This window comes from Bufo bufo, chromosome 2 (genome assembly GCF_905171765.1).
Source record: "Bufo bufo chromosome 2, aBufBuf1.1, whole genome shotgun sequence".
Lineage (NCBI taxonomy): Eukaryota > Metazoa > Chordata > Amphibia > Anura > Bufonidae > Bufo > Bufo bufo.
Genome location: NC_053390.1, coordinates 705,200,220 through 705,227,596, shown reverse-complemented (window position 1 = coordinate 705,227,596; position 27,377 = coordinate 705,200,220). Strand labels below are relative to the sequence as shown.

Below are 27,377 nucleotides of genomic sequence, written 5' to 3'. Positions count from 1 at the left end.
ATATCAGATTGACAGAGGTAGGACACCCGGCATCCCGCCAATCAGCTGGTTGAAGAGAAGGTGTGCTCTGTGCGAACGCAGCCTTTCCTTTCGTTGTTTAGCTGCTCGCCATTGACATCTCAGCAGTGAACAAATGTAATTACAAGCCATCCCATTCATTTCTATGGGACGGCTCGTTCCTATTCAGGTGTATACTACAGAGCCGTGTGTCGGACCCCAGCTGGTCTGATATTAACCTATCCTGAGGATAGGTCATCAATATTAAAATTCCAGAAAACCCCTTTAAAGAGGACCTTTCACCGCTCCTGACATGCCTGTTTTAATAGCTTCATGCATTTTGCATGTAATAACAATTCTGGAACAGCTATTCTTATGACTATTGTGCCATTCCTTAATTTCTACTAGAAGTTACGAATGAATTGCTAGCAGTCTGCAGTAAGGGTACACAGGGGTGGTAACCAGTTTGGGGGGGGGGGGGGGTACCCTCACAGACTCACTTTATCCAATCGGTGCTGCCATTTTCAGACTGTGCAGGGACACAAGAAAAGTAGGGAAATCTAGCTCAAAGGTGGTGGAAAAAATTGTAGCTTTATTGCGACATAAAATCTTCGACAAACAGGAACAGTTCGGTTACTCGTTTCAGACCATAAACAAATATCGGTCCTTCCTCATGACATATCGAACTTCTTATGAGCCGCTCACACAGCCGGCCATGCAATCAATCGATCACATGATCGTGAGGAGCAACACACATGGTGCAATCTCATATGTCTAATCAACTTGAATATATAAAAAGTAAAATCACAGATGCTGACAGACAAACCTATACAGGTGTACAGTCAATACAGATATAAAAACAATGGCAAAACTATAGGTGCACTATATAAGGACACACACCTAACTTGTTACCTCTCCTCTCTACCCTTACTGCAGACTGCTAGCAATTTATTCATAACTTCTAGTGGAAATAATAAAGGAATGGCTCAGCCATAAGAATAGATGCTCCAGAATTGTTATTACTTGGGGAATGCAAGAAGCTGTTAAAACAGGCATGTCAGGAGTGGTGAAAGGTCCTCTTTAAGTCTAAACCAAGAATGAGTGTCTACGGGCATTGAAGGATTGACCTTGGAAACCCCTATATCAGGGATCATCCCACTATCAAACACATGTGTTGTGCAGTAGGCTGACGGGCATGGGGTTTGTGCCCCCCCCCCCCCCCTCCACAGCCAGTGACGTCTTCATATGCAGTCTAGTGGTGGAGATTGGAGAAAATGCCAATCGATAAAATCTTCAGTGTGAAATGCAGATGTCAGTGCTAAAAGACAAATCAATAGGGTGACATTCCCCCTCCCTCACTGTAATCAGAATAGGCCCTCCTCAGACCTATAGAACCCCGATCCTGCTGCCCGTTCTTATCATGTTACTAGAGCACATGATGTTGGTTTTAGGCCTCATGCGCACACATCCGTATTTCAGTCCACAAACCTTCCGTGTGCATTCCTAGTTTTTCTCACTTGCATCAATAGACATGCCTATTATAGGACCTGCTCTATAATTTGCAGAATGCACATACACTGTCCTTTTTTTCTTTTTTTTTCCTGTGAATCCACAGAAATGACTGAAATATGAGGTCGTGGGCATGAGACCTTATATGTATAATGAACCTTTTGAATCTAATTATGGTTTTTATTTTGTAGGACAAAAACCCCTCAAAAGCAAAATGTCAGAAACCAAAGACCTACCAGCAAAGTAAGTTTCCCTTCCTGTTCTCGCTTATCTTAAAAGTAGAGGATGGATAGAAGCAGTTCATGTGCCTTACATGGCAGCATGACAGCTGAGGCCAGTAAATGGCAGCAGCAGTCACATAAATGATGTAGGCTGAGTGATAGCGGCAGGAAGTAGAGACCGGTGGAGATCATTGGAACACCAGGGAGTTGAAGAGTTGAGTATAGATGCTTTGTTTTTGTTCATCCCGTTGTCTGCTCTTGGCTAAATTTTTGTAATCCCCCCCCTTTGACAACAATTGTTCAGCTGTGGCTGATGTCATTTCTACAGACTTTGCATAAATTAAAGGGGTTGTCAGAGCTGAACCCAGACATACCTCCATTTTCACCCAGGCAGCCCCCCTGACTTGAGCATCGGAGCAGTCCAAAAAATGCCTTTGCCCTGCGCTAAATTGCGCAGGGCAAAGGCATTTTTTGGAGATCTGGGGATGTAACTGGGCTCTCCATGGGGCTGCCAGGAAGCCCGGTGACGTCACCGGCACTGATGGGCGGGATTTAGCGCTGCCCTAGCCTTTATGTGAAAACAAAAGAGACCTTGCCCTGCGCATGAGATGCTCCGATGCTAGCCTCAGGGGGGCTGCCTGGGTGAAAATTAAGGGTATGTCCGGGTTCAGTTCTGAACCCGGACAACCCCTTTTAATAGTACAGTGGAATATATTGGGACTGCGTGATGCAAATATCTGTAAAGCGCTGCAGAAAATAAATAAATATAAAAAAATTTGCAATATCTCTTATCAAAGAAAAAAATCTTCTCCCCCTTTTAAACTAAGGGCATTGTCAAACATAGCCTTTTCTGGCAGTGTTTAACCTCTTTCCTACATCCGCCCTGTATGGTCAGTGGATGTCGGGTCTTTAAATATGGCGCCTACTCAGAAGCTGAGAGGATGCCATATTTGCTAGGTTTTTGCTGTTTTACACAGCAGTTACTCTGCGGAAAGGCTATGATTGCCGATTACATTGATCACTAACTTCACTGCCAATTGCAACCATGACATCTGAGAGCACTCGCAGGGTCTGAATGGCTTTCCAGCCAGAGATCGAGGAATTCGTTTGGTTGCTATAGCAGCATCAGGCCTGAAGTTTCAAAGGCCTGCAGCAGGGCACAATAGGAACATAATAAATCTCCCATAGGCTGCAATTTTAAATTATTGCAGTCTATGGGAGAAGCGATCAGGCGACATCATGCTAAAGTCGCCCTGGGGGACTTAAACATTAAACTAAACTTTTCAAAAACCTTATGTGCTACACAGAGCCTTGAGCTGAACGTGCTCAGCCAGGAGCCTACTCCGCTAAATCCCTGCATAGCACGTCTGTACACGGTACCGATCTGCTGTGCCAGAATTTAGCCAAGCTTATAGGGGTTATCCAATATCATAAACAGCCCCCCATATGCTGGGGCCCCTCACAGGGAATATACTTACCCCGCTACCTGCGCCGCTCCTGGTCAACGCACCGCCGCTTCTGCTTATCCCTGTACACTGATGAAAACATCCGGTGTCGGGGGGAGCAGTCCATGGCAGGCAGGGACTGGGGCAGGCCTTCCTGGCATCGCAGGTGATGCTAGGGAGGCTCGCCCGCATTCCCGTCTGCTATTGACTGTTTTCATCCGTGTACAGAGAGAAGCAGCAGCGGCCGTGCAGGGCCCAGGAGTGCCACAGGCTAAGTATATACCCTGTGAGGGGCCCAGCACATTGGGGGCTGTTTATGATATTGGATAACCCCTTTAAGAGGAGCACAGGCAGGAGCAGCGATCTGTGAAACAGTATTATTGATTAATAAAGTATATTAGAAAAATCATTTTTTTGGCAATCGGGCAAAGTAATCATACTGACCCAGAGAACCGTTTTACTGCATATGGAATGCCATAAAACTGTGGCCGAATTGCGTTTTTGTTTTGTTTTGTTTTTTCAATTCTACCCCATTTGGATTTTTTTTTTTTTCCAGATTTCCACTACTTGGTATCTAATATGTCGTTTTGTGTCGTTTTTACTTCTTGCTTTCCAGGAGCCATAACTTTTTTACTTTTCCACTCACATAGCTGTATGAGGGCTTGTTTTTGGTGCGACAAGTTGGAATTTCTAAAGACACAGAGGGGTGTAGTCAATGGAGTATATTCAGACCATGGTCTTGTTACCAGTGGGGTACCTCAGGGATCTGTTCTGGGACCCATATTGTTTAACCCCTTAGAGACACAGCCTTATTTCACCTTAAGGACCAGGCCATTTTTTGCAAATCTGACCAGTGTCACTTTAAGTGGTGATAACTTTTAAAACACTTTGACTTATCCAGGCAATTCTGAGATTGTTTTTTCGTCACATATTGTACTTCATGACACTGGTAAAATGAAGTTAAAAAAAAAATCTTTTTTATTTATAAAATAAAATACAAAATTTACCAAAAAGTTGTAAAAAATAGCAAATTTCCAAGTTTCAATTTCTCTACTTCTATAATTCATAGTAATACCTCCAAAAATAGTTATTACTTTACATTCCCCATATGTCTACTTCATGTTTGGATCAATTTGGGAATTTATATTTTATTTTTGGGGTATGTTACAAGGCTTAGAAGTTTAGAAGCAAATCTTGAAATTTTTCAGAAATTTTCAAAAACCACTTTCTCGCCCATTCAATTGGGGGACACAGACCATGGGTATAGCTTAGGCCACCACTAGGAGGAGACGCTATGCAAATAATAAAAAACAGCTCCTCCTCCACTGGCTATACCCCCATGCTCCAACAGGAGGACCTCAGTTTTAGCCTAGTGTCGGATAAGGAGGTGACACTCCTGCTCCTGCAGGGTTGTCCCTGTAGTTTTTTCTTCTCCTGTTTGTTTGTTTTTCTAAACAAGAGGTCGCATGGTGCGTCCCTGGTCTCTCAGTGGAGCAAGCGCCGGGGTCGAATGGCCGTCCCGGCTACCTCCTTTTCCCTCCAGAAGATAAGTGGAACCGGGCTCGACCTGCAGCTCCGGTGGCCTACCAGATCCGGGGTCACCTAGTCCTGCCCTCTATCCAGTGCACTGCCACTCCTTGTGCCAGATGACTGAAGAGGTGACCCGATGCTGGTCTGGAACAGAGGGTGAAGACTGCAGGACTCAGATAAGTACATCGGCTCTCCTGCAGCTTCCCCTTCCCCCGTGCTCACACTGTGACACGATTGTTTAGGGCTTAACATGTGAGAGGGCCGGCTGGTTGAGAGGGAGGAGGTATTCCTTCTTGTATCCTGGCGATGGGCGGCATTTTCGGAGCCGGGGTCTGCCTTTTTTCATATTCCCGCGCGCACAATTTTTTTCCACGCGATTTCTGTGATGCGACTGGGGGGGCGGAGCCTATCGCGTCGGCTCCAACGCTTCCGCTTTGCATCAGCGCCTATCCACGTTTGACTGCTACTCCAGCTCCTCACAGGTCACGGTAGGACTGATAGTGTTCTGCAAAACTTTGCCAAGACCTGGGGCCTCCCAAAAATCGAAAGCGACACTTCAGGTCCCACTGGGATCCTGTAAGGTCTGCTGCTTGCCACTATCGGTTACAGACTCTTGCCTTGCCTCGAGACAGGATCATCCACCGCTTCCTCCCCCTCCACCAAACCAGCCCAGTTCCTTCGAAGCCCGCGGAGCCCTCCTGGGCCTCTGCCATAGCTAGGGCAGCCGCGGACTTGGCCCAAGTCTCGCGCGCGGCCATGGCCTTTATGGAACGCATGGCGGCCACTGATCCTCCGCCTGTGGTTAGCACCACTCCACCTCCCGGTGCCCCCCACAGAGGACGCTCGACCGCTAAGAGGCAGCGTACGCAGCAGCATCCCTCCTCGGATGACTCTGCTTTCCCCCCCCCCCCCCCCCTCGCCTGGAGGCGTGTTCAGCCTCTCCCTCGCGCAGGGATTACAGGTCTGAAGGGGAAAGGTCCGGCTCGGACGAGGACACAGAGCCGGAACCCTCACCTAAGCTCTCCACCATGGTGGCAGACTTGGTCACGGCGGTACGTGACACCTTTGACATCCAGGGCGAACCTCCTTCTACTAGTAGCCAGGAATTCCCCCTCTTCCACTCCAGAAAACCGGAGGCTGTCACATTCCCCATTCATGGCGAGTTCGCCAAGGTCATTTCTAAGGCTTGGGAACGCCCTAATCACCGTTTTTCTGCTACAAGGCGCATGGATACTCTTTATCCTTTCCCAGCAGATAACGTGCAGCAGTGGTCTTCTCCTCCTAAGGTTGACCCGCCGGTGGTCAGATTGGCTAAGAATACGGCAATACCAGTCCTGGACTGGTCCTCCCTACAGGACTCCGTTGACAGGCGTTTGGACTCTTTCCAAAGCCATCTTCTCTCTGGCGGGAACAGGTCTGCGGCCCGCGTTCGCCTCGGCCTGGGTAGCCAGGGCGCTTTCGGTGTGGTTGCAGCGCCATCATCAGGACCTCGTGGAGCAGGATGCCTCTGCGGACACCCTAAACTTCATCCTTCAGATGTGCCAGGCGACGACATTCCTCTGTGAGGCCTCATTGGACGTCAGCACTCTCTTTGCGTGGATTTCGGCCCTCTCGGTCACGCAGCGCAGGGAGGTCTGGTTGAAGGTCTGGGACGCCGACGCTTCCTCCAAGCGCTCCCTCACTAACCTCCCCTTTGCGGGCTCCAGGCTCTTCGGTGCTAAGCTGGATGAGATTATCTCTGACGCTACGGGGGGCAAGAGTACACACCTGCCCCAATCTAGAGCCAAGCGCGCCTTCAGAGCTTGCCCCTCTGGCTCTAGAAACCAGTCCTTTCGGCGCTTCTCCTTCTCCAGGTCTGCGACAGCCCTCTCCTCCGGCGGCTCTCAAGACTCCCTTTTCGCCGCTCGGACTCCCTTTTTGTGGTTCCTGAGAAGCCTCGTAAGGGTCTGGCGGCCTCCAAGGTCACTGTGGCTCAGTGGATTCGGTCGACTATTGCCATAGCCTATCGATCCCGGGGTAGGGTTCCCCCAGCGGGTCCTCCTGGTCCAGGCGCAGTCGAGCTTCTACATCACAACTTTGTAAGGCGGCCACCTGGCCGTCCTTACATACCTTTTACAAAGTTCTACCAGCTGCACTCTTTGGCGTCGGCTGATGCTGCCCTAGGGCGCAAGGTATTGCAGGCTGTGGTTCCTGTTTAACCGTTGGACCTTTTCCCTCTGGAGGTGCTGGTCTTCCCACCCCATGGACTGCTCTAGGACGTCCCATGGTCTGTGTCCCCCAGTGGAATGGGCGAGAAAAGGAGATTTCCTTGGTTCTGCTTTTCTTTGTTAATATTTGGTCTCTGATCTCCTTCTCCTACTGCTTTTGGACGCACTGAGGTCCTCCTGTTGGACCATGGGGGTATAGCCAGTTGAGGAGGAGCTGTTTTTTATTATTTGCATAGTGTCTCCTCCTAGTGGTGGCCTAAGTTATACCCATGGTCTGTGTCCCCCAATGGAAAAGACGAGAAAAAGATTGTACAGGTGAGTTTCACAAAAAATCTCCTTTTTTAGGGACCAGTTCAGGTCTGAAGTCCCTTTGTGAGGCTCACATAATAGAAACCACCCAAAAATGACCCCATTCTAAAAACTACACCGCTCAAGGTATTCAAAACTGATTTTACAAACGTTGTTAACCCTTTAGGTGTTCCACAATAGTTAATGGCAAATGGTGATAAAATTTCAGAATTTCGATTATTTTTTAATTTTTTTTTTGGGCAAATTTTCAATTTTAATCCATTTTTTCCAGTAACAAAGCAAAGGTTAACAGCCAAACAAAATGCTATATTTATCGCCCTGATTCTGTAGTTTGCAGAATCACCCCATATGTGGCCGTAAACTACTGTACGGGCACACAGTAGGGCGTAAAGGGAAAGTATGCGCCGTATGGTTTTTGGAAGCCAGATTTTGCTGGACTGTGTTTTTTTGACACCATGTCCCATTTGAAGCCACCTTGATGCACCCCTAGAGTAGAAACTCCAAAAAAGTGACCCCATTTTAGAAACTATAGGGTGGCAGTTTTGTTGGTACTAGTTTAGGGTACATATGATTTTTGGTTGCTCTATATTACACTTTTTGTGAGGCAAGGTAACAAGAAATAGCTTTTTTGGCACCGTTTTTTTTTTTTTTGTTATTTACAACATTCATCTGACAGGTTAGATCATGTGGTATTTTTATAGAGCAGGTTGTCACGGACGCGGCGATGCCTAATATGTATACAATTTTTTAAAGATGTAAAGTTTTACACAATGATTTCATTTTTGAAACAAAAAAAAAAATCATGTTTTAGTGTCTCCATAGTTTGAAAGCCATAGTTTTTTCAGTTTTTGGGTGATTATCTTAGGTAGGGTCTCATTTTTTGTGGGGTGAGATGACTGTTTGGCACTATTTTGGGGTGCATATGACTTTTTGATCGCTTGCTATTACACTTTTTGTGACGTAAGATGACAAAAAATGGCATTTTTTTACACAGTTTTTATTATTTTTTTACGGTGGTCATCTGAGGGGTTAGGTCATGTGATATTTTTATAGAGCAGGTCGATACGAACTCGGCGATACCTAATATGTATACTTTATTTTTATTTAAGTTTTACACAATGATTTCATTTTTTAAACAAAAAAATCATGTTTTAGTGTTTCCATAGTCTAAGAGCCATAGTTTTTTCAGTTTTTGGGCGATTGTCTTGGGTAGGGTATGATTTTTGCGGGATGAGATGACGGTTTGATTGGTACTATTTTGGCGTACATGCGACTTTTTTGATCACTTTTATTACCTTTTTTGGGAAGTAAGGTGGGCAAAATTTCAATATCCTCATAGTTTTTATTTTTATGGCGTTCACCGTGCGGGGAAAGTAACATGACCATTTTATAGATCAGGTCGTTACGGACGCGGCGATACCTAATGTGTAGTGTATTTATTATTTTTATTTTTTTTATTCAGTGATAAATGTGTTTCTTTTTTACTTAATTTTTTTCACTTTTTTTTTACTTTTTTTTTTTTGACCCAGACTACTTGGTTCTTGAAGATCCAGTGGGTCTGATGTCTGTATAATACAGTACAGTACACTATATAGTCCCAAAACAATTATAGAAATGACTGCAGCTCTCACCTCCTGACTTTAATCCACGACGCACGGAAAAAAGGCCAGAACTGGGCCTAATAGAATATCCAATAGAAAGAGAGAATCCAGCTTCTTGTGGAGTAAAAAATAGTTCTTTATTGGCTCATCATATAAAATCCACCAGAATCACAGGAAAAAGGTGTACAGTAACATGTTTCAGGCTACAGAATCCAGCCCTTCATCAAGTCTTGATGAAGGGCTGGATTCTGTAGCCTGAAACTTGTTACTGTACACCTTTTTCCTGTGATTTTGGTGGATTTTATATGATGAGCCAATAAAGAACTATTTTTTACTCCACAATAAGCTGGATTCTCTTTCTATTGAGTACACTATATAGTGTATTGTACTGTATTTTACTTACACTTTGTCTGAACAGATCTATGCCTTTAGCACAGATCTGTTCAGCACCATGGACAGCAGGATGCCTGAGAAGGCATCCTGTTGCCATGGGAACCTTCCCCGTCTGCTCAGTTGTGGCCACAACTGAGCAGACGGGGAAGGGTAAGGAGGGGGGCTCCCTCCCTCTGTGACCCCATCCTGTCTGGGGGCTGCAAAGGCACAGCAGCCCCCCGATGGGAGAGGGAGGGAGCTCCCTGACTGTTAACCTCTGCTCTTCCATACAGCGGTCCGTACGGACCGCGGTATGGAAAGGGTTAAACGGCTGACATCACAGCACAGATGTCAGCCGTTTATACTAGAGTGTCAGCAATGTGCTGACACTCTGGTATACCCACTGGCCAACAATGAATATTCAAGAGGAGGCGGGCGGGGGATCGCGATCCCGCCTGCCGCACCGCCCGCAACCCCCTTCTGCACCACCCGTTGCCATAAAATCACTCAAAGGTGCAGGGGGGGTGAAAATCTATATTTTGGGCATGTTAAAGTTTCTGATCCCCGCGGTCAGGGACCGCGGGGATCAGAAACTGCAGAAAGCGCAGCAAACCGCAGGTCTGAATTGACCTGCGGTTTGCTGCGATCTCCGACACGGGGGGGTCACGGGACCCCCCGTGCATTTAGTGGAGGTGCCTGCTCAATGATTTGAGCAGGCACCTTGTTCCGATCACCGCCCGCCGGACGGCAGTGATCGGAACAACACATGACGTACCCGTATGTCATGTGTCCTGAAGAGGTTAATATCTTTATCAGCGAAATTGCAGAAGGCCTCGATGGTAAGGTGTGTCTTTTTGCTGATGACACAAAGATTTGTAAAAGGGTTGATGTCCCTGGAGGGATACACCAAATGGAAAAGGATTTAGGAAAACTAGAGGAATGGTCAAAAATCTGGCAACTAAAATTTTATGTTGAGTACAAGATAATGCACCCTGGGGCGTAAAAACCCAAGAGCAGAATATAAAATCAGTGATACAGTCCTAACCTCAGTATCTGAGGAAAGGGATTTAGGGGTCATTATTTCAGAAGACTTAAAGGAAGGCAGACAATGTCATAGAGCAGCAGGAAATGCTAGCAGAATGCTTGGGTGTATAGGGTGTAAGAGGGAGGTGCTCATGCCGCTCTACAGAGCACTAGTGAGACCTCATTTGGAGTATTGTGCTCAGTACTGGAGACCATATCTCCAGAAGGATATTAATACTTTGGAGAGAGTTCAGAGAAGAGCTACTAAACTGGTACATGGATTGCAGGATAAAACTTACCAGGAAAGATTAAAGGACCTTAACATGTATAGCTTGGAAGAAAGACGAGACAGAGGGGATATGATAGAAACTTTTAAATACATAAAGGGAATCGACAAGGTAAAAGAGGAGAGAATATTTAAAAGAAGAAAAACTTCTACAAGAGGACATAGTTTTAAATTAGAGGGGCAAAGGTTTAAAAGTAATATCAGGAAGTATTACTTTACTGAGAGAGTAGTGGATGCATGGAATAGCCTTCCTGCAGAAGTGGTAGCTGCAAATACAGTGAAGGAGTTTAAGCATGCATGGGATAGGCATAAGGCCATCCTTTATATAAGATGGGGCCAAGGGCTATTCATAGTATTCAGTATATTGGGCAGACTAGATGGGCCAAATGGTTCTTATCTGCTGACACATTCTATGTTTTATTATTTTACCGGTCTGCCTGCAGTTTTCCGAAATTAAAAAAATTCTTTGGACAGCCCCATTAAATATATCCGCTTCTGGGGGGGGGGGCCTGACGCCGCATGGAGCAAGACGCTGGTCTCCAGTGCTTAAGCCATGATCCTGTCATAAACAGTCTTCCAGCTGTATTTATTAAGCGGCACAAACAGAACAGGGCTCCCTAAAGCCTCTGGGACGAAGATACGCCTACCTCGGGAACCACCATGCCGGGGAAGAGAGGAAAAACCCCGCTTAGACCAGAGCGAGACAAGCGGATCCAAGATGGCGCTGGTGAGGGTGACACGCTGGCCACGGTAAGCACTGGAGTAGCGGCGCAGCTTGAAAAATTCGCCCACAAGCCCCAGAAATCCATACGGGGCGCATGGGGAGATACAGAGGGGAACAATTTGGTCCCAGAGGAGGAGGTTATAGTGCCGGAGGGCTACTCTGAGGAGGAACAGCAACCTCTGTCCCCACATAATGCTGTGCCTGGCCATCAAAACAAAAGCCCTGTGGAGTGCAGTCAAGAGACTGAAGTAGCAGAGCCAACACTAAAAGATATAATGGCAGCGATTGCAAGCTGCAATGCCACGCTTAAGTCCATGAATATTCATATTGGGAGCCTAAAAGAGGACATATCTATAATTCGTTATGACTTGCACAAAGTGGCAAAACGAACTACAGAGGTGGAACCGAGGGTGTCTGATTTGGAAGATGGAGCCAAAACGCTTCATGATGCCAGTAAACAACAGCAAAAGATATAGCGGCGCTGTACGCCAAAACTGATGATGTCGAAAATCGCTCACGTCGAAGAGATATTCGGCTAGTGGGGGTGCCGGAGAAAATAGAGGGTCCGATCCCCACTGACTTTATAGAAAAGTGGATTTCTGAGAAATTCCAGGACAAAGGCCTCTCTGCATTATATGCTGTTGAACGAGCACACCGTGTTCCAACCCGACCGCTGCCGCCCGGTCATCCACCTCGTCCGATTCTTGCTAAGTTCTCACACTATAGGGACAGAGACACTGTATATTACATACATACATACATACATACATACATACAGCTGTTGATCAAGTTCAGTTGTCTTGGGCCTGTTGCTGGAGACGTACACTGGGTTGAGCGTGCGTTATCCCGAAGCTCCCTGGTATTATGTCAGTTCTTAGTGCTGGGTTGTACGGGACTGCACATTGTTGTAGACACTGTTGGGCCAGGTTTCTTCTATTGGCCCCAGGTTACAGAGGATTTTTTTGTTTCTTATACAATTTATATGTGTTATTTGCTAGTGGGCAAAAGGTCGGGGGGGGGGAGGGGGTTACTTGGTGTTGGTGATCTGCAACAGGTAATTGAACAACGCTATACTCAGTCTAAGGGTAATAGTCTTTTTTTCACAAGAGGGTTTCCGCAGCAGGAGAGGGGGCGGATACTGTTTATAGACTGCTTTTCCTTTACTGGATGATGGTATTAAGGCATCTGCTTAGGCAGTTATATAGTTGAATAAAATGCGATGGGGCCGGCCATAAAGGTACTTAGTTGGAATGTGAGGGGAATGGCGGACGCCACCAAACGACAGGGTATCTTTCAATATCTGTCAAGGTTTCAACCTGCAATCTGCTGCCTACAGGAGACACACATGACCAAGCAAAAAATAAATTTAATGCACAAATCATGGGTAGGGTACTCTGTGCATTCTGTCTTCTCATCATATTCCAGGGGGGTTAGCATTTTGGTTAATAAAAATTAGAAATTTGAGTGTCTGAAAGAATGTGTACATTCAGAAGGCAGATTTATAGGAGTTCACTGTAATTTGCAGGGAGTGAGAATGGTGCTAGCGACAATCTACATGCCTCCTCCTTATTCTTCGGTACCTTTGAGATTGATGCTGGAGTTTTTGGCGGACTATCCAGAACTTCCAGTGTTGATAGTAGGAGATTTCAATAATGTATTAAGCGAAACTTTCGACAGATGCCAAACTTTAGATTAATAAAGGAAGTAGGGCTGACTGATGTGTGGAGAGAGGCACACCCTGCAGACAGACAGTACTCATGTTGCTCATCGACCTATAGTTCCCTGTCGAGAATAGATATGGGTCTAGCGAATGCTCTCATGCATCCACTTGTCCGGAAGTCGGAGTATCTAGCCAGGACCCTGTCAGACCACTCTATATTTAGTGTAGAAATGCTTCTGGGGAAGCCAGACCGGGGACGAAGTACTGGCGTATGAACGCTTTTTGGTTGACCCCGATAGGGGACACTACTGATATAGCACAATCCCTGAGGGAATATTTTGAATATAATGAAGGTTCGGCCTCCATGCATACAATATGGGAGGCTATAAAAGCCTTTCTTAGAGGAACCCTGATTAAGTCCATTAGTAGGATTAAATCTAAAGAAAAAGATATAAAAATACATGCTGATATGCAGATGGCAGAGGAAGCCTTTGTGAATGCGCCTTCCACAGAGACGAGCAATCAATTAAAAGCCAAGCAGGAGGAATTAAAGAGGACCTTTCACTAGAATAAAACATCTAAACTAACTATACAGACATGGAGAGCGGCGCCCAGGGATCTCCCTGCACTTACTGTTATACCTGGGCGCCGCTCTGTTCTCCCGTTATAGCCTCTTCATAGTTAGGCTCCACCCAGTGGAGCCTGCCGACGTCTCTTTCTCCCATGCTGTAGCGCTGGCTAATCGCAGCGCTCAGCTCATAGCCTGAGAGAAAAAAAAGCCTCTCAGGCTATGAGCTGAGCGCTGTGATTGGCCAGCGCTACAGCATGGGAGAATGAGACGCCTGGAGGTTCCCCTCGGTGGATCCTAACTATGAAGATACCGGAGGCTATAACAGGAGAACGGAGCGGCGCCCAGGTATAACAGTAAGTGCAGGGAGATCCCTGGGCGCCGCTCTCCATGTCTGTATAGTTAGTTTAGATGTTTTATTCTAGTGAAAGGTCCTCTTTAAGGTGTCCTCTCCTGCAGGTGGCTGAGAGGAAACGTCTCTTCTATAAACAACTATTTTTTGCGGAAGGAGAGAAAGTGGGGCATATGCTCTCAATGATAGCCAAAGCACAGCAGGGTTCTCCGTGTATTACGGGTCTGGTGGACTCCAGTGGAACCCTGAGAAGGGATACTGGGAGTATTTTGAATATATTGGGAGACTTTTACTCCTCCCTGTATTCATCTAAGACATCATGTACTGACTGAGTACATGATATTGACTGGTTCTTGCAGGGTTTAGATCTTCCTCGGCTGTCGCAGGAGGACAGTTCGTTCCTAGATGCCCCGATTGAATTGGAGGAGTTAAGGGTAGCAATGGCTTCCATGGCCAATGACAAAGCGCCGGGACTTGACTGTCTCTCTGTGGAGATATATAAGGCTTTCGCTGACACATTGCTCCCTGAGTTGTTGAAAGTACTAAACCACTCTTTGGAAGTGGGTGAGCTACCGTCCTCCATGCAGGAGGCATTGATAGTGGTCATTCCTAAGCCAGACAAGGATCACTCGCTGCCTGACTCCTATAGGCCGATTTCATTATTATCGACAGATGTCAAGATGCTGGCGAAGGTCTTGGCCAATCGTCTCTCTAAAGTTATATTGTCTATTATTCACCCAGACCAGACTGGTTTTATGCCCCAAAAATCAACTTCAATTAATATAAGAGTCTTTACTAGTCTACAAATACCCGCTGATAATGCGGGAGACAGGGCTATATTTTCCTTAGACGCGGCCAAGGCTTTCGACAGTATAGAGTAGCAGTTCCTGTGGCGCACTCTAGAACATATGGGATTTGGGGGCACATTTATCTCTTGGGTGAAAGTATTATACTCCAATCCGAAAGCGAGTATTATGGCGAATGGAGGTGTGTCCACGAAATTCCATTTGAGGAGAGGCTCACGCCAGGGGTGCCCACTGTCGCCCCTGTTATTTGCAGTGGCGATAGAACCTTTGGCAGGGGCAATACGCAAATCCCCTAATATTCAGGGCTTTAGATATGGGGAGGTACATAACAAAGTGGCGATGTACGCGGATGACACTCTGCTATTTCTGGGAGACACTGAATCCTCTCTGGTTACAGTTATGTCTCTCATTGACCAGTATGGCAGACTGTCTGGCTTGACTATAAACTGGCATAAATCTGCGCTAATGCTCATTGATGGGCAGTCAAAGTCGCGCTTGATAACAGACAGGAACATCCCCTGCGTGGAAATTTTTAAATACTTAGGAATATATACGTCTCCCAAAGTTAAGGATTTTGAGCGACTCAATTTTGAACCTCTGCTGCTTAAATTTCGGAACAAAATTAAGGCATGGTGCAAACTATATTTATCAGTGGTGGGAAGGATGAATCTTCTTAAGATGGTACTAATGCCTGAATTGTTATATATTCTGCAAAACTCCCCGGTCTGGCTTTCAAAAGATAAATTTGACAAGATTAACTCTATTTTTCGGAAGCTCATATGGCGCAAGGGCCAACTTAGAATTAAATTGGAAACGCTGCAATACTCTAAATCGGAGGGGGGACTGGCGGTGCCGAATCCCTGGATATATTATCTGGCTGCTCAGAGTCAACATTTCAAGGGATGGTTGGACTCCGAATCTAGAGACGTGACCAGCCAAATAATTCAATATCAACTGAAAAACCGAGACCTCTTGATGCTCCTGGAGGGTGCAGAAGTGCGTCAGGGAGGACCAATGGGCGCTTTAGGTTACACAATGTATAAAAGTTGTATCATAATATATGCTAAGGTTCTGAGTACAGACCAAGATTGTATGTGTTAATGGAAAAGCCTTTTATTGCTATATTCTGTTGTAAGACTGTATTATTACGGTATTTGGCGATGTCAATAAAAAGGATCTGATTTAAAAAAAAAAATATAATATATATAAATATATATATATATATATATATATATATATATATATATATATATATATATACATATACATACACACCCTTCTGGACGGCAACTGAAACTAGAACTTATCCCGTAGTTTAAGTAAAAAGTCATGCCAGTATCCTATTTGACTGTTCTCCTTTCTCTTGTAGGCAGATGCCGAAATGCTTATTCATTCCAAGGTGAAAGAGCTGATGAACAAGAAAGTTAGGTCTCCCTTACTAAAAGAAATTGTGGCCCATGCCAACATCTTCTCAATCCTAAGTGACGCAGGCGATGCCTTGCCAGAAGATTTTGAGGAAGACTCTTTCAGTGAGTAACCACCATGCAGACAGTGAATAGGACTAATTATTAAATGTGTTCATCAGACGTGTTTGGCAGTTTGAGACTGTAGTACATTTTGGGCCCATTCACATGACATTTTTTGGCACTGTTTTTCATGCATAATCCGCGCCAAAAAAAAAAACCCTCTTAAAAGCATTGGGGTTATTTCTATGCTGAAAAAACAGCGTGGACAAAAGAAGCTGCATGCTCGGTCTTGGAGTAGAATCTGATTTCACTGAATAGAAACTTAATTGCCTCCCACTATCACTACCATTCACTGAAGGGATGCTGTGATTTAAAACTAACCTTTATTTAAAAAAAAAAAACTTAAAACAAAGGAATAATGCACTGTAGTGCTATTAAACTTAGCTGCGCAGTCACCGTGGTACAGATTGATTCATAAAAAATAGGTAGGTTCAGTGCACCCAAGGTAGGTACTCGGGGACAATAGAGACTCTCTGCGCTCCTGCAACACTGCTACAGGTGATCCGTCACCTAACTGAAGTTGATAAACATCTGCTTATATCAGACAGTCTGCCATCACAATGTGCGTCCAAACTGGGTCCGACATGCACAGGCAGTAACTACGATACGGGCACGAATCAACTTGGAAAAACTGACTTTGTGTACTGAAGCTCAAGTTGTTAAACATCTGTCCATATCTAGCAGCCTGCCAAAGCAAAGCGTGTGTCCACTACATAGACACGTGCAGGCAATGGCTGCGATACGGGCACGAATCAACCTATTGACCTAACTGTAAGTACACATGGCCCACCCTGACTGCTAAAGTTTCTCTGCTCGCTCTAAGCGTTTCGCCAATAATGTCTCATCAGGAGCACTGACAAGAGCATTGCTATTAACAGGGTTAAGATTTGCAACAAACAAGCCGCCGGCCCCATGTGCAGAGGCCGTCGGCAAACAGCACTAGAGTGGCCGTACGCGGCCGCCAGAATGCAGGGATTAAGAGTATTTTAAGATCTGATGTAGGTCACCTCCTTGGTTAAAGACCACTTATCACATACCGTCGTGGATGCAGCCTGAAGGATAGACTGGTCCATAGTTTTCTGCAGGTTTCCAGTAATTCCACATGGCTAGGTAACCTAAAGGGCACGTTTCGGTGTGTGGGATGGGTGGCATGTAAGGCCATACTACTTGGCAGCGAATTCATTTGTACTGTCACGGGTGAAACCTTCACCATTAGATCATTTTATTAATTGCCGCACAATAGGGGTTGTTTACCTGGCCACAAGTGTTTATGGCAAACAATATGTGGGAAAAACAGTGCAGGAATTTCGCAGGAGGTTCGGGAAGCACCTGAATGACATCCGTAAAGGTGCAGACACCCCGATTGCGAAGCATGTTTTTTCCCAACCTAATCAGGACACTGGGGCAGTCAAATTTCAAGGTGTGGAAACAGTCAGAAGATCCCCAAGAGGTGGAGACTTTGATAAAAAATTGCTTCAGAAAGAAACATACGGTCAAACCAGAAGGACTTAATGATTACAACTCATTTACTTGCTTTATCTAAAGCAACCTATGTCCCGGTATATCCGTAGCTCCCATACTGTGATCATCATTTCCACTTGTAGCATAGGAATATCCATATTACATCGGCTATGGCTCCCTGCGATTTTTTTTGCATGACTATCCCATCTTAATACCCGCACAATTTTATTTTTGTCATGCTAACCAAGGTTGTTTTTCGGGTGCTTTTTGAATCATTAACTCATTACACTATGCAAGGGCATGCTGATCCTGTTACCAATGTAATGGATTGGCAGCCCCTGATGCCTCTCACCTTTCTGTTCTTTTGCGTCTATGCCTGCTCACATGATATATAGACCGCCGTTTGGTCCCTGAGTGGAATGTGATGTTTTGACATCTTCTGTAGAGCGCTCCGCTGAGTGGGCCGGCTCGAGGGGCTTAACCGTGGCAGGACCAAGCCCCAGCCTCTGTGATTGGCTGGCCCAGGGGATCGATCTTCCCGAGGGTAGGGGACTGGGTAAAGGTGACGGTATGATTAAGGGAGGCAGGAGACTGGCTATGGGTGACACTATATCACCCGGGGGGGAAGGGGGGGGGGGGGGCACACAAGATTAGCTCGCACAGGGCTCCTGAACACCTAAGGCCAGCCCTGTGAGCCATTATTGGCGAAACGCGTAGATCGAGCAGAGCAACTTTAGCAGTCAGGGTGGGCCATGTGTACTTAGTTAGGTCAGTAGGTTGATTTGTGCCCGTATCGCAGCCATTGCCTGCACGTGTCTATGTTGTGGACACACGCTTTGCTTTGGCTGGCTGCTAGATATGGACAGATGTTTATCAACTTCAGTTAGGTGGCGGATCAGTTTGCAGGGGCGCAGAGAGTCTCTATTGTCCCCGGGTACCTACCTTGGGTGCACTGAACCTCCCAATTTTTTATGAATCAATCTGCACCACGTTGACTGCGCGGCTGGGTTTAATAGCGCTACAGCGGACCAATGCGCGTGCAAATATTGGTCACTGAGTGGTGTAAGCAGATTTATATTCTTTGAGGGTGTTTATCTGGGGAGGTTTTTTCTTTTTTTTTTTTTTCTTTTTTTTTTTTATGCACAGCATGTTTCAACAGATCTGTACTGGTACCATTTTTAGCCCATAGAGTTGGCGAATTGAAAAACCATGCGCCGTATTAACACAGTTCACGTTTGCATATTTGTGCTGTTTTTCTCATCTGTATTTCAGCAACATTTGGGTACTTTCACACTTGCGGCAGAGGATTCCGGCAGGCAGTTTCGTCGCAATCCGGAAATCCGGATGCAAACTGATGGCATTTGTCAGACGGATCCGGATGCGGATCTGTCTGATAAATGTATTGAGATACCGGATCTGTCTCTCCGGTGTCATCTGGAAAAACGGATCCGGTATTAATCTTTTTGCATTTTTGAAGGTCTGCGCCTGCGGAGACCGGAAAGCTGGATCCGTTTTCCCGAAACACTTAATGCCGGATCCGGCACTAATACACTTCAATGTAAAGGCATTCCGGCAAGTGATGAGTATTTTTAGCCGGAGAGAAAACTGCAGCATGCTGCAGTATTTTCTCCGTCCAAAAAACGTAAGAGGGACTGAACTGATGCATCCTGAACGGATTTGCTCTCCATTCAGAATGCATTAGGATAAAACTGATAAGTTTTTTTTCTGGTATTGAGCCCCTGTGATGGAACTCAATACCGGAAAACAAAAACACTAGTGTGAAAGTACCCTTACAAAAACCTCAAAAAATATAGTTAATCAAAACGCCAAATACAGAAAAAAAATGGAACCGATTGTAAAAGGAAAAAAAATGAATCTGTAAGCATGCATGGGATAGGCATAAGGCCATCCTTCATATAAGATAGGGCCAGGGGCTATCCATAGTACTCAGTATATTGGGCAGACTAGAGGGGCCCAATGGTTCTTATCTGCCGACACATTCTATGTTTCTATGTAATATGTGTATTTCATGTAAAGGAGTCCTTACACAGAAAGGTAATGCATGCTGTTATTTGTAGATCCTCCTTTGCACAGTACTGCAGTTTATAGTGGTGAAGATGAGCTCCTGCAGTCCAATGAGAATCGTGTCGAAATCCCAGCAAAGCACGCGTCTCCTGTTCCACCTGAAGTCCAGGAAAAAAGGTAGATGTCTTCTGTTATATGGTCACTATTGACAAAGCCTTCATACTCATTTCCACAAGGTGGCGCTACAACTCCTATGTCTTAACCACCTCCGGACCGCTGTACGCAGATTCGCGTTCCGGAGGTGGCAGCGCTGCGCACAGTCACGCATATACGCGTCATCTCGCGAGACGCGAGATTTCGCTCCAAGCCGGCCCGCGCATGCGCATCGCGGGCCGGCAAAATTCAAAGAACAAGTTCGTCACCAGCCTGCCAGCAACGATCATTGGCTGGCAGGCTGGCGATTTTCAAAAAATCCAATCACAAGTCATATAACAGATCATATTAGTAAATATGATCTGTTATATGGCTTGTCTGCTCCTCTGCTGGTCCTTTTCGTCGGTTGGATCCAGCAGAGGAGCAGACTGAACTGTGAGTACACCAAACACTTCACTGTAGCCCCTGATCACCCCCCTGCACCCCAATTAACCCTTTGATCACCCCTTTGATCGCCCCTGTCAATCACTAGTGAAAGGAAAAAAAGTGATCAGTGTAAACTGTCACTTTTTTTTTTTCACTGGTATTGACTGTTAGGTTTTAGGGATAGTTTAGGCCCCTTGGTTAGGTAGTTAGCGTCAGTTAGCGCCCACCCCACCGCACCGCAGTCACTTTTATTCGCTGATTAGCGTATCGCTAATCAGCATTTGTACTTTTATAGTATCTGTAAGTGATCAAAACTGATCACGGTCAGATCTATAATAGTATTAGTGTCACTTTAGTTCGCCCTCCACCCAAAACGCAGTGTTTGCCCGATCAGGCCTGATCGGTCGCCCACACATGCGTTCACCCACGCCCGCCCCACCGCAGTGACAAAAAATATATTTTTTTTGATCACTGCACATTCATTTTACACGCACTGCGGCGATAAAAAAAATCAGTTTTGATATTTTTTATCAACCGCAGCGGCCTCTTGTACTTCGCTAGCCTCCCCTTTGTAAGACAGGTTTGCTTTTTTTCTTGGGTAGTCTCAGGGAATACCCCTAAATTTAGTAGTCCAAAATGTCAAACAGGGGGTATTCTTCTGAAGAGGCCTACAGGATTCTGACCCAGTCGGATGAGGAGTGGGAACCCTCATCTGACGAATCTAGCGGGTCAGAATATGAACCTGTAGAAAGCAGTGGCTCTCTGACCCAAAGTTCGGACGAGGAGGTTGAGGTCCTTGGCAGCACCAGGCGTACCTGGCCCCATGTCGCTAGACCACAGGTTATGCAGGATCCTCTTCAAGAGCAGCAGAGTGGGGCTGTCGCTGCCGGATCACGTGGTGAGGCATACACCAGCAGCGCAGCCCTCCCTGGACCTAGTACCAGCACTGCTGTACAACATGGTGACGTGGCGAGCACCAGAAGGGCAGTTGAAGCTGGTACGGTGGCACGTGCACTAGTTACCCCGTCGCAGCCACCGCGCAGACAGGCCCGTAGAGCCCCTAGAATCCCTGAGGTGCTGGCAAACCCTGATTGGCAGTCACCAACTTCAGCCGCACCTGTAGTTCCCCCTTTCACCACCCAGTCTGGAGTTCGGGTTGAGACGGCTCAAATCGGTTCGGCCCTGGGATTTTTTGAGCTGTTCTTGACTGCGGAGCTCTTGGACTTAGTCGTGGCAGAGACAAACCGGTATGCCACACAATTTATATCCGCCAACCCGGGAAGCTTTTAGTCCAAGTTTCCGAACTTAAAATTTTTTTGGGCCTTCTCCTCAACATGGGCCTGACAAAAAAGCATGAATTGCGGTCATATTGGTCCACGCACCCGATTCATCACATGCCCATGTTCTCTGCTGCTATGTCCAGGGCACGATTTGAGGCCATCCTCCGTTTCCTGCATTTTAGCGACAACACCACCTCCCGTCCCAGAGGCCACCCAGCTTTTGACCGGCTCCACAAAATTCGGCCCCTCATAGACCATTTCAACCAGAAATTTGCAGATTTGTATACCCCCGAGCAAAACATCTGTGTAGACGAGTCCCTAATACATTTTACCGGGCGCCTTGGCTTCAAACAATACATCCCAAGCAAGCGCGCCCGGTATGGGGTCAAATTGTATAAGCTCTGTGAAAGGGCCACAGGCTATACCCACAAATTTCGGATCTATGAGGGAAAAGATCAGACCCTGGAGCCGGTCGGTTGCCCTGACTACCTGGGGAGCAGTGGGAAGACAGTCTGGGACTTGGTGTCACCCTTATTCGGCAAGGGGTACCATCTTTATGTGGACAATTTCTACACAAGTGTGGCCCTCTTTAGGCATTTGTTTCTAGAACGGATTTGCGCCTGTGGCACCGCGCGAACTAGTCGCGTGGGCTTCCCCCAATGGCTTGTAACCACCCGTCTTGCAAGGGGGGAGAGGGCTGCCTTGTGTAACGAAGAACTGCTCGCGGTGAAATGGAGAGACAAGCGTGACGTTTACATGCTCTCCTCCATTCACGCAGACACGACAATCCAAATTGAAAGGGCAACCCGTGTCATTGAAAAGCCCCTCTCAGTCCACGACTATAATGCGCTCATGGGAGGGGTGGACTTCAATGACCAGATGTTGGCTCCCTATTTAGTTTCCCGCAGAACCAGACGCTGGTATAAGAAGGTGTCTGTATATTTAATTCAATTGGCGCTGTATAATAGTTTTGTTCTCTACAGTAAGGCTGGGAGAACACGATCCTTCCTCAAATTCCAGGAAGAGATCATCGAGAACCTCCTTTACCCAGGAGGTTCCGTGGCCCCATCCACCAGTGTAGTTAGCCGTCTACACGAGCGACATTTCCCCAGTGTCGTTCCTGGTACCTCAACCCAACCGTCACCCCGAAAAAGATGTCGTGTCTGTAGCAGGAGTGGAATAAGGCGTGACACCCGCTATTTCTGTCCTGACTGTCCTGACCACCCTGCCCTATTCTTTGGTGAGTGTTTCCGGAAGTACCACACACAGGTACACCTAGCATAGGGATTGCATCTCACAGGACAGGCACACAGGGCTATTAGGGCCCTTTTACTCTCAGCTGCTGCAAACCTCTCCTTTCACCTGGGATAAAGTGCATAACGTACTTCGCCACATCTTTGGGCGATTTGCGCTTTGCACATTGTCCCATGGGGAAGGAGAGGTTTGTTCTATAAAGGTAAAAAAAAATAAACAAAAAAGAAATTACCTGTAAGTAAAAAAGTTAAAAAAGTTTGAAAAAAAAGTTAATATGTTCTGTTCTAAAGTTAATAAAGTTATTGCGTTGCGGCCTGGTTTTTTCTTTTTTGTTTTGTTTTTTTTACCTTTCAGGTGGACCAACCGATCGACTAGCTGCAGCACTGATGTGCATTCTGACAGAAGCATTGCGCTGCTGTCAGATTACACGCAAGTCGGTGTATGCGGCGCTGCAAGACGAGATTTCTCCTCTGCAGTAAAAGATACGTTTGCCGAGGCATATGAGCTGAGGAGGTGGCGGTGTTCATATACTTTGGCAAACACTTTGTATATATAAAAAAAAAAATCCCGGCAATGATTTATTCATCCACATCGATTGATGTGAATGGAGAAATCGGGTTTGCCAGGGCATACGAGCTAAGTGGGTATGGATGTTGGGCGGAGCTCCTATGTCCTGGCAGACGCCTTTCCCCTCCTTTTTCTTTTTTTGGCAGAGATTTTTTCATCCACATTGATCGATGCGAATGAAGAAATCTGTGCCGTTCATTTTTTTCTTTCAGCCCAGAGGCTGAACGGAAAAAAAAAATCTCATTACCTGTATGCTCAATATAAGGAGAATAGCAGAAACTCCTAATGCTGGGCATACATGTAATGATTGTGGAGACCCTCAAATGCCAGGGCAGTACAAACACCCCACAAATAACACCATTTTGGAAAGAAGACACCCCAAGGTATTCGCTGAGGGGCATATTGAGTCCATGAAAGATTGAAATTTTTGTCCCAAGTTAGCGGAAAGGGAGACTTTGTGAGAACAAAATCAAAAAAATCAATTTCCGCTAACTTGTGCCAAAATTTTTTTTTTCTATGAAGTCGCCATGCCCCTCATTGAATACTTTGGGGTGTCTTCTTTCCAAAATGGGGTCACATGTGGGGTATTTATACTGCCCTGGCATTTTAGGGGCCCCAAAGCGTGAGAAGAAGTCTGGTATCCAAATGTCTAAAAATGCCCTCCTAAAAGGAATTTGGGCCCCTTTGCCCACCTAGGCTGCAAAAAAGTGTCACACATCTGGTATCTCTGTATTCAGGAGAAGTTGAGGAATGTGTTTTGGGGTGTCTTTTTACATATACCCATGCTGGGTGAGATAAATATCTTGGTCAAATGCCAACTTTGTATAAAAAAATGGGAAAAGTTGTCTTTTGCCAAGATATTTCTCTCACCCAGCATGGGTATATGTAAAATGACACCACAAAACACATTCCCCACCTTCTCCTGAGTACGGAGATACCAGATGTGTGACACTTTTTTGCAGCCTAGGTGGGCAAAGGGGCCCACATTCCAAAGAGCACCTTTCGGATTTCACAGGTCATTTACCTACTTACCACACATTAGGGCCCCTGGAAAATGCCAGGGCAGTATAACTACCCCACAAGTGACCCCATTTTGGAAAGAAGACACCCCAAGGTATTCCGTGAGGGGCATGGCGAGTTCCTACAATTTTTTATTTTTTGTCACAAGTTAGTGGAAAATGATGATTTTTTTTATTTATTTTTTTCATACAAAGTCTCATATTCCACTAACTTGTGACAAAAAATAAAAACTTCCATGAACTCACTATGCCCATCAGCGAATACCTTGGGGTCTCTTCTTTCCAAAATGGGGTCACTTGTGGGGTAGTTATACTGCCCTGGCATTCTAGGGGCCCAAATGTGTGGTAAGTAGTTTGAAATCAAATTCTGTAAAAAATGACCTGTGAAATCCGAAAGGTGCTCTTTGGAATATGGGCACCTTTGCCCACCTAGGCTGCAAAAAAGTGTCACACATCTGGTATCTCTGTATTCAGGAGAAGTTGAGGAATGTGTTTTGGGGTGTCTTTTTACATATACCCATGCTGGGTGAGATAAATATCTTGGTCAAATGCCAACTTTGTATAAAAAAATGGGAAAAGTTGTCTTTTGCCAAGATATTTCTCTCACCCAGCATGGGTATATATAAAATGACACCCCAAAACACATTCCCCACCTTCTCCTGAGTACGGAGATACCAGATGTGTGACACTTTTTTGCAGCCTAGGTGGGCAAAGGGGCCCATATTCCAAAGAGCACCTTTCGGATTTCACAGGTCATTTTTTACAGAATTTGATTTCAAACTCCTTACCACACATTTGGGCCCCTAGAATGCCAGGGCAGTATAACTACCCCACAAGTGACCCCATTTTGGAAAGAAGAGACCCCAAGGTATTCGCTGATGGGCATAGTGAGTTCATAGAACTTTTTATTTTTTGTCACAAGTTAGTGGAATATGAGACTTTGTAAGAAAAAAAAAAAAAAAAAATCATCATTTTCCGCTAACTTGTGACAAAAAATAAAAAGTTCTATGAACTCACTATGCCCATCAGCGAATACCTTAGGGTGTGTACTTTCCGAAATGGGGTCATTTGTGGGGTGTTTGTACTGTCTGGGCATTGTAGAACCTCAGGAAACATGACAGGTGCTCAGAAAGTCAGAGCTGCTTCAAAAAGCGGAAATTCACATTTTTGTACCATAGTTTGTAAACGCTATAACTTTTACCCAAACCATTTTTTTTTTACCCAAACATTTTTTTTTTATCAAAGACATGTAGAACAATAAATTTAGAGCAAAATTTATATATGGATCTCGTTTTTTTTGCAAAATTTTACAACTGAAAGTGAAAAATGTCATTTTTTTTGCAAAAAAATCGTTAAATTTCGATTAATAACAAAAAAGTAAAAATGTCAGCAGCAATGAAATACCACCAAATGAAAGCTCTATTAGTGAGAAGAAAAGGAGGTAAAATTCATTTGGGTGGTAAGTTGCATGACCGAGCAATAAACGGTGAAAGTAGTGTAGGTCAGAAGTGTAAAAAGTGGGCTGGTCTTTCAGGGTGTTTAAACACTGGGGGCTGAGGTGGTTAAGTTATACAGCAGTCTCATTCATCCAGGCCATGGCAGGGAGTAGAGTGTAAGTGATCTTCCTTTCTCTTCTCCACAATTTCCCCTCTGTTTCTACTTACTTTTCATACATTTGTATACTCTTTCTTACCTTTTAGTCCCCTTCTACCATTGAGTTTTCGGCAACATATTTGTAGAGTTGTGAACTCTTCCCCTTACTGCTAACCACGGTTGTTCTGTGTTTGCCAGAACGGTATTTACTTTTCTACTATGGCTATGGTGGCTAACTTGATTCTGTCCTAGAATGTGAGCGGCTTGGGCTCGCCTAGAAAGAGAAATGTGATATTCTCCTTCTTAGGTTGCCACCAGCCTCAATTGATGTGTCCTCAAGACATGAATTTAACGGCAAAAGTAGGCGGTGTTCTGGGAACTCCTGCCGATCAGCTGTTCGAAGAGAAAGTGGCGCTCCATGCGAGTGTAATTACAAGTACTCGCTCCATTCAAGTGAATGGAGCGAGTACTTGTCATTACATCGCACTACCGAAACGTTCGAGATCACAGGCTCTCTTCAAACAGCTGATTGGCGGGTGCCAGATGTCGGACCCCCACTGATTAATATAAATGGCAGGATAACCCCTGTAAATAGGTGTATATATTCTCTTCTAACAGTGAGCCAAGCCAAACTGTTACCTGGAGTAGGGGTTTGCACAAATACTCCATCTCCATCACGTCTTGCAGCAGTTTTTTTAAATTGAAGAGCGTAGACAGCCATGTAAGTGTGTCTTCAATGTGTCCCGCATCATTGTGCGGTCAAATTCCTGTTCATGTCCCTCTATCAAAGCTGGTCATACACATTCAGTGGCTGGCGGCTGAACGATCGTTCGCCTAATAGCTTTCTCTCCCGTCTCCTTCCCGGACTCCCTATACACATTCGCCTCGGCCGACCGCGTCTGTGTATGCTATAGGAGGAGCAGAGAAAACCGATGCCAGATAGTTCTGGTGGTGGCTTATCTTCCCAGAGAATCTGGGCCTAATGGCCTTCCCTTAAAAGTTTATATACAATATATGGACATATTGGCCCGACATATTGATGTTTTTGACTGGTCAATGTGGGGGTTGACCATCAGTTTTGCTAAAACCATGGAAGAATGCTGAGGAATGTGGCTCCTCTAGACCCATTTAATTGATTTAACGTAGATTATAAAATATGAAAAAATGCTAGTCAATAGGTTGTGTTTAGTCCTCCATGAAATAATTCATCTGATCCCTTGGGCTTCATACCGAGTAAGTCCACTATGGATAATAATTGTAGGGGGCAGGTGGCCTCTCAGATTAGACGGTGGGAATAGTAAGATTGGGCCTTGGCCTCACATGATGCAGCAAAGCCTTTTGATTCCATTGAATGGCTTTATGTTATGTCGGTCCTTTGGGGATCATTTTAGCAAATATAAACAACAAAACGTAACTTCTAATAATGTGCAATTAAATCCCTAAATATATGTGATATACACCAT

The 27,377-nt window shown here is 45.5% G+C and overlaps 1 protein-coding gene across 1 annotated transcript in view; it reads left to right on the top strand.

Moving 5' to 3' along the window:
- CENPU (centromere protein U) overlaps window positions 1-27,377 on the top strand; it is an 82,257-nt gene that overhangs the window by 20,701 nt on the left and 34,179 nt on the right. Inside the window, exons 4-6 of the mRNA XM_040418731.1 lie at window positions 1,698-1,749; window positions 15,980-16,139; window positions 19,676-19,799. Of these exons, the coding sequence (XP_040274665.1) occupies window positions 1,698-1,749; window positions 15,980-16,139; window positions 19,676-19,799 (336 nt within the window). The remainder of the gene's footprint in view (window positions 1-1,697; window positions 1,750-15,979; window positions 16,140-19,675; window positions 19,800-27,377) is intronic.